The 8,422-nt window shown below is 39.0% G+C and overlaps 1 protein-coding gene across 5 annotated transcripts in view; it reads right to left on the minus strand.

Moving 5' to 3' along the window:
* Ccdc14 (coiled-coil domain containing 14) overlaps positions 1 to 8,422 on the minus strand; it is a 74,713-nt gene that overhangs the window by 24,311 nt on the left and 41,980 nt on the right. For all 5 annotated transcript variants that reach the window (XM_029568169.1, XM_008842963.3, XM_029568167.1 and 2 more), the window contains exons 11-12: positions 1,685 to 1,903; positions 1,473 to 1,605 (exon numbers count right to left, since the gene is read on the minus strand). In XM_029568169.1, the coding sequence (XP_029424029.1) occupies positions 1,473 to 1,605; positions 1,685 to 1,903 (352 nt within the window). The remainder of the gene's footprint in view (positions 1 to 1,472; positions 1,606 to 1,684; positions 1,904 to 8,422) is intronic.

Below are 8,422 nucleotides of genomic sequence, written 5' to 3' on the forward strand. Positions count from 1 at the left end.
AAAATGGATCATATGAAAGCTTTCAGGGTCATTCAAAGGTATGGTTAGATCTAAGGATTTTCAGGATTATAATAACTAACTCCTCCTCTGGAATGTTTAAAAGTGCTTGAAAACCTATTCAGTAACACACAAAACCTAATAATTAGCAAATGTCACAAAAGAAAACTTTGTAAGGTTTCCACAAAAATATAAAAATTAAGTAAGGCTATTTTATTTATTTGGGGAGAGACTGGCCAAAGAATGAAGAGATCTTAGGGGCTGCTGCCAGATGTTGGGGGCCTCTGTTATGTGAAGTAGAAGTCTCTTCATATCCGGATAGCTCACATAGCTCGGAGTTATGTGCTGAGACTCCTTTCATAGCGAGGTGCCTTCCTGGCAATTTTCCTGACTCTCCTTTTGAAGTGCCCGCCACAAATGCCATAACATAAACACAGCCTCTGGCTCTAGGAATACCATGCTTTCCTGTGTGATTTTTCAGGTAGTCAGCAGTCTGGCAGCATGGCAGAAACCCACTTCCATATGCAAATAGAATGCCTCACAAAGTATCTATCAGCCAAAGCTTTTACCACTACCCCCATGGTATAAATATCCCAGTCTTTCTCTCAATATCAGAGAGCTGGGTCGCAGAGAGCTGGATCACTTGAAGCTACACTTAATAAAGCTGTGACACGGGCTAAGCCGAGTCTTGAGTCTTGTGTCTTACTACCAGCAACCCAGCCTCTCCGGGGGGCGCATTCCTCCGTTACCGGCTCATGGATCCCAGCTTCAACCACCTCGCGATCTCCCGCGTTATCCAGTGGCCAGTGGATTTTGCATCAAGAGGAAAGCGCACGGGGGAAATTAAGGTGGTATACGGCTGGACAACGCTCCAGCAGCAGAGGCCCATAGAGACACGGAGAAGCCCGCGGGACCAGACCCACCTTCCTCCAGGCGCACGGCAGAGAAGCCTGTGGACCTGCCGTGCCATTCCGGGAGTGTGCGCAGGGACCCCGAGGTGCCCGTGCTCCCCACGCCAGGGAGCCACGATGGTCAACGAGGTTAAGTGACCAACCCAGTACCATATGACACAAAAGCTTGCCACATTAAATGCTCTTCATGAATTATTTTGTAGTCCTCCTGACAACTCTATTCATGCTCCCAACTTTATAGTTGAGGTTCAGAAAGGTTAAATAATGTGCACAAAATTACTCAAGTAGTAAGTGGCAGATAACATTCAGGTTTCTCTGGCTTCAGAGCCAGAGAGCTAAACTAGTTTGCTATTTAAGTCCTCAGCTCCTCATTGGGACCAGTTACCTACAATCTACAATAGCATGGTTTTAAAAAGTCTTGAGGCAGGTTTGGAATTTCTAAAGTAAATTAAGTAGAAGAGAAGAAAACATTAAAATAGGGAGAGAAAAGAAAAATAAGAGAAAAAAGAGAAAAGAAAGAAGGTCTGCATGATTCTGAAGTTTATAAAAGGAGGTCAGTTTTACCTGGTTAATTCTCGTAGTCGAGTAACCTCAGCATCACGCTGGCGTAGCGTTATTCCAAGTATCTGATTTTCCTTTTCAACAGTTTCTAACTTAAACCGAGAGTTTTTCTCATTGGCCAAGGATTCCTCCAATTCTAAAGCAGCAAAGAAGATTCAGTTTCCTTACCCCTGTTGTATTTTTTTAGTGCCTACAACTATAGTCCAAATACATACCCATTTTTACTCTTGTCATCTCAATGTCAAATTGCTGTTTATTTTGAAGAAGAGTTTGCTCTTTGTCTTTAAATATACTAGTAAATTTTTTGTTTTCATCTCTCTGATTTTCTATCACTTTTAAAAGTTCTTCATTTCTATTCTGTAGCAATTCCTGGCTCTTCAGTGACTCCTGCAATTGATTTTGCAGTGACATGTTCAATGACTGAAGGGGAAACACTGTAAAAGAAAACAAAGCCAAGAGTTGCTTCCCAATTTTTAAAGCACACTTAGAAAATATCTGCTTTTAGAAAAAAGAAAGTCCTGGAGTCCACTGATTTCACTTACCAATTATGTGCATGAATAAGTCTATATAAATACTAAATGTACATTTAAATACTGAGTGGCACATTGCACTTGGTTACCTGCTAGAACTTGACAATGAGACTCTATTGCTGAAGACACTACATACCCAAGTTGTAGAACAAACAAGGAGAAATGAAGCTGGTACTGGCCTCAAAACTTCATCTGTCCTGGCTAGCTTTCATAGTAGTAAATGATGCTATGCATGTTACTGGCAGAGAAAGCTAATCATCAGCTTTACTCAGCTGTGAACCCTGCAAACTACAATAACAGCTGATTTGGCAAAACATGCCCCCTGGTATAATAGTGGCATTAGTGTTACTGTAGTAACTAACTGCCTTCTGATTGGATTTAAAGCCCACTTCACAAGACAGAATCTATACTTGATACTGTTATCAGGGTAAAACCTGTGGCTAGACAGGTCACACAGGAGATCCTACTACTATTATTCTGCTAAATAGACATAAGTATTAAACTGACTCCTAATGACTTATTGTTGTACCCACAGACTAGTGCATTTCTCAACTCTCATCAGAGAAGGTTCTTCTCACAACAGATGGAGATTAACACAGAGATGCACAACTGGTCAATGTGCAGGGAATAAGAGACTATGGAGTGTTCAGCCCTAAATGGGTCACGTATATCAAACCCTTTCCTCCTAAGGTTCAAAGATCATTGCAGAAGAGGGGATGGAAAGATTATAAGAGCCAGAGATGGTAGATAAAAAACAAGTAAATGTGTTGTGTGGATGCCAGAATAGTTGCACATATGAACCCACAGCAGTTAATGACAGCATACACAAGACCTGTTCAAGCCCAAGCCAGACAAAAGCCCAGCACTGATGGGGGAGGTGGACAAGAAGACCCAGTCCCTAGATGAGGATCTGCTGGCAACTGATAGACACTGGGAAAGGGAGTCAGTTTTCCTTACTGGTATAAGGCCTGGTAAGGTGACCAGACTCCAAGGGACAGACATACACACAAGAACACTTGGGAAACACAGATTAGAAGGACGAGGGGGCGGGGGAGTAAAAAATGAGGGAAGAGGGAGGAGGTCTGACTATGATCAAAATATACTGCATGAAATTCTCAAAACAAATTTTTTAAAAGTTAAATTGAGTGGCAGAAGTCATGTCTTCTTTAATTGACAATTTGGTCATTATTTTTACCTTTTAAATGAAAAAGTAAATCATACACAAAGTATTTCAAGTGTCAAAAAATGTCTATGTGACAACAAATGATTCCTAATTACATAATGTTCCTCCTTTCCCCCATCTCAGCTCTCCTCCCAGAAGCAATCACTATTAATTTTGGTTATCTTTCTGGAAAACATTTATGCATGTAACAGTTTACATAAAACATACATATATTTCAAAGCAAAAGAGTCATACTATGCTTACAGTTCCTAACTTGGAATTTTTTTTTCTCTCCCTATTATTAGGTATCAGCATGTAGATCTACCACATCCTTGTTCATGACTAGTAAAGTATATGGCAGACTTCCATATAAGGTAGGGATTAGAAGACTCCCATTTGGTGAAAGAAAACAGGAAGGATAATACACATTAAGCTCTTATCCTGCAAGAGACAAGGTCTGTAAATGAATTTATTAAGCCAGGGGGAATTTGTGTAAAGAACCAAGCAAAAAACCTGAAAATGGGAGTACAACTGGACTTCCTCCTCAATCGGCACCATGCCCGCCTGACAAATAACGCTTCCCAGGAGAGTGCAATAGAAACAGCAAAGAAAGTGCCGCTCCTCACATGCACCAGATCAGCAGGATCAGAAAAGGACACAGTAGAGTGCAGGGGTCCAAGCCAACTACCAGAAAATGACTTACAACTTCCCCTCACCCATAAGCCAGAACCTTAAGAACATGGAGGCTGCACAAACCAATGCCTTCCTCTTTCCCCTTCCCCCACACAGCACCAAGGATCTTGCTATACAGTCAGGGATCTGAGAACTTCACTTTTCAACTTAGGGCAGCTGTGCCAGCAATTCATTCAGTAAAGGTTACACTAGGAACCCTAAGTTCCCAGACTGAGGAATTATTTTCTAACTACATATTCAATTCTACCACAACCAGGTTCCACTTGAACATTGTAAATACGTCACCTAAAAGAACACAGCTGATCTAAAAAAAAACTTTTTGAAAACCAACAAAGTAACACCAGGTATGTAAATTTCAACAGTAAGAAACATGAAAAATCAAGACGTAACTCCTCCAAAAATTTTATTAACCCTGCAGCAAGGGTAGCTAGTAAAAATGAGTTAGAGGAAATGAACTGGAAATAATGATTACAAATATGTTTTGGAGCTGGAGCGATGGCTCAGCAATTAAGAACTCTCGTTCTTTCAGAATATCAGAGTTTGGTTGCCAGCACCCACTTTGGGTGGCTCACAATTGTCTGTAACTCCAGCTCCAGGGGATATAACACCCTCTTCTGATCTCGTTGGGCACTTGCACTTGTGCACAGACACACACATCTACACATAAATAAAATAAATCAATAAAGAAATGAAAATACTGAAGAAAAACCAATCTGAAATGTTGAAAATAAAATTTTAAAAACAGAGTAAGTCAAATAAAAAGCACTGTGGAAAATCTCAGCAACAGAGTGGAACAGAAAGAGAACAGAATATTTGAGCTTGAAGACAGATGGGAGATCTGGAACAATCCAACAAGGACAAATATAAGATGCCAGTGGGAATTTTAAGATAGTTATAATATTCTAAAAAGACCAAATCTATGGGCATAGAAGAAGAATCTCATACCAAATTTGTGGAAAACATGTTCTAGAGAATCATGACAGAAAATTTCCCAAAGTTAGGACAAACATGCCAATCCAGATAAAGTAGGCATTTAGGACACCAAACTGACCAGGAAAGAATCTCCCCTTGTCAGATTACAATTAAAACGCTGTCCTACTTAGCACTGTCAACTGGACATAGCCTAGAACCACCTGAAAAGGGTCTCAGTTACATAACTGTCTTTATCAGGTTTATCTGTGGGAATATGAGGGACTGTCTTTGTTAACTGATGTACAAAGCACCAGCCCACTGCCGGCAGCACCATTCCCTGGGTAGGTGGTCCTGGGCTGTATAAGAAAATCAAGCATGAGCCTGTGACTGAGCAAGCCAGCAAGCAGTGTTCCTCTGTGGTCCCTGCTTTCAAGTTCCTGCCTTGACTTCTCTCAATAATATAGTATGGCCTGGAAATATAAGTCAAATAAATTATTTTTCCTCTAGGTTGCTTTTGGTCATAGAGTTTTATCATAGGAACAGAAAAGAAAATAAATAAACACTAAATATACAGAACAAAAAGTAAATTGAAAGTGACAAGAGAGAAACACCAAGCCACATATAAAGGCAGGCCCATCAGAATAATGGCAGCTTTGTCCACTGACACCTTAAAAACTAGGAGGGCCTGGCCTGGAAAGATACAAATTCTCAAAGTCTGTTAACACACACTACTATACCCAGCAAAGCTATCACAATTAAAGGAAAAATAAAAACTTTCCATGATAAAATAGACTAAAGGAATTCATGAACCCTAAGCCAACTCTGTAGAAGATACAGTAGAAGGTATCCTACAGACTGGTTAGAAAATCAAATCCATCCATTAGGCCACAAGAAAGAATAAGCCACACTAGAATGATAATTAAGAGAGGAAGAGAAAAAAAAAACTCAAACTCTACAAAATCTATAAAATGCAGGATCAATATACATCCTTCAATAATAACTATTAATGGCCTTAATTCTCCAATCAAAAGACACAGGCTAGTAGAATGCACCAAAAAAAAAAAAAAAAAAAAAAAAACAGGAAACATCTATTTACTGCCTCCAATAAACGTATCTCGTCACAAAAGACAGATATTACCTTATGGTGAAAGGATAGAAAAAAGTATTCCAAAGAAATGGACCTAGGAAACAAGCGCCACTGTTTTAATTCCTGACAAAATAGACTTCAATCCAAAACTAGTGAGAAAGGGCAAAGAATACCACAACCCCAATCTTATCTAAAGGAATATTGACAACTGATTGCTGCTAGATGAGGAAGAGCTCATCTTCCTAAAAACAAGGGACTCTAAATAGGCTGACTAGACCTCAATGGATGGACTTGCACTGGGAAACATCTGGGGACACTAACTTGACACAGTGGGCCTTAACAGGGATGACAGAGTATATAGGCTCCAGTATGTGGGAGGGGGGAGGCTATGGGAAGGTGCCATTTGGGAAGTTGGTAAATAGATGAATAAGATTGTTTGGGATGGTCTGTATGATATATACATGCAGAAAAATCAACAAATTAAAAAAATTATATTTGAGGAGGAAGTATAAATATTTATATCATGTTAATTAGTAGAGGTGATAAACATTACCATTGAAACCTACCCAATGACTTTATACATACACAGGTGTCAAGGAGCCGAGTGCAACTGATTATGACTAGTAATAAACAGATACATACAGGTTAGAGACACATGCGCCAACATCTCAGTGTTATTAGCAAAAACAATGAGTCTTTCTGTAAGAAACAGTATATTTTAAAATGAAATGGAGATCTTTTTTAAAGGTTAAAATCCATCTATTTGTTGCCCCTAAGAAACATTCCTCACCATAAAAGATGCTGTTAGCGTGAAAGGGTGAAAAAAACACATTCCCAGCAAATGGAACAAGTAGGTGTCACCATCCTAATATCTGACAAAATAGGATTCAAATCAAAACTAGTCAGAAGAGGTAGCAAAGGTCACTTTAGACTGATTAAAGGAGCAATCCATCAAGAGGACATTACAATTTTAAACATACATGCCCAATCATAGGTGAACCTAATCTCATAAAATACTAATAGATGTAAAGTCACAGATTAACCCTAGTCCAATAGTAGTGGCTGACTTCAATACCCTGAGTGAAATGACATCATAGATCAAGTGGACTTAACAAATATCTACAGAATATTTCAAACACTGAAAAATACACATTTTTCTCAGCAGTCCATGGAACTTTCTCTAAAATAGGTCATATATCAAAAGAGAAAGCAAGTCTTAACAAATACAGGAAAACTGAAACAATTACTGCATTGTATCTAGTCACAATAGAATAAGACTATAAGTCAAAAGCAAGAGAAACATGAGAGCATACACAAATTCATGGAGATTAAACAATACACTACTAAACAATGAATGGGTCCTTGAGAAATCAAAAAAGAAATAAAAACATCTTAGAATTAAATAAAAATGACAACAAGCATACCCAAACTTATGGGATAAAATGAAAACAGTCTTAAGAGGGAAGTTTATACCTCTAAGTGCTGGGTAAAGGCTTTCCTATGTGCATACCCTCAGGTCATACATATACCTCAGCATCCCCTCAGTTATCTTGAAGCCTTTGACAAGGAACTGACACTGATCTTAACCATTCCAACAGCTATCAAAATACCTCAAGGCAAATCCTGAATCCATCACTCTAAAGTCCAGCCTTGGAAGACAAAAGAAAAATGAGGAGGAACCCAATAGAGGGATGCTTTTGGAAGCCCTTGTCAAGAAATTCTCGTATGAACATTTGAAAATTGCCCTGTTCTAAGTTTTTTCTACTTCCATATCTAGAATTTGTAATGCTAATTACTCTTGCCTTTACTTCTTCACATCTCCTATTCATGATTCAAGGACTTTCTTTTCCCTTTAGAGTTAAGAGTTATGCAATTTGGGAGTCTCTTAGATAGATCCACTGAAGGGGTACTCCAATTGCCTCACCCTACACCCCTGTTCAGCATGGAAGAAGCCATAGTGGTCTGCATCCCGATTCCCTATTGGCAATTTGGGTAACCTCTTCAGAGGATGGTGTGGTAAGAAAAGGAGGTAGGAAGTGGCTAGGCTCTTAGGGTAAAAAAGACCCCAAAGAAAAGTAGCCAGTTTCTTAGCTAAAAGTCCAAATGTCCTTGGGCCTCTTAGCAACATACTCTGTTCCAAAGGCCAAAAATGACAATAGTATTTGGGAGCCCTTATCTAATCCTAAAAAGATTTTAGGGTTACCTCTTCAGAGGGGTAATGTTAGAGTAGCAAAAAGCCCCATAAAAGAGAGAAAGAGAGAGAGAGAGAGAGAGAGAGAGAGAGAGAGAAAGAAAGAGAGAAAGAGAGAAAGAGAGAAAGAGAGAAAGAGAGAAAGAGAGAAAGAGAGAAAGAGAGAAAGAGAGAAAGAGAGAAAGAGAGAAAGAGAGAAAGAGAGAAAGAGAGAAAAGAAAAAAGAAATCAGAGCGATCTCAAATAAATAACTTAATGATATACCTTAAAGTTCTGGAAAAAGAAGAAGTCAAACCCCAAAAGCAGTAGATAAACAGAAATCATTAAGATCAGGGCAGAAAATAATGAAATAGAAATAACAACAAAAAAAAGCAATAC

This window comes from Nannospalax galili, unplaced genomic scaffold (assembly GCF_000622305.1).
Source record: "Nannospalax galili isolate Female #2095 unplaced genomic scaffold, S.galili_v1.0 scaffold18, whole genome shotgun sequence".
NCBI classification, from domain to species: Eukaryota; Metazoa; Chordata; class Mammalia; order Rodentia; family Spalacidae; genus Nannospalax; species Nannospalax galili.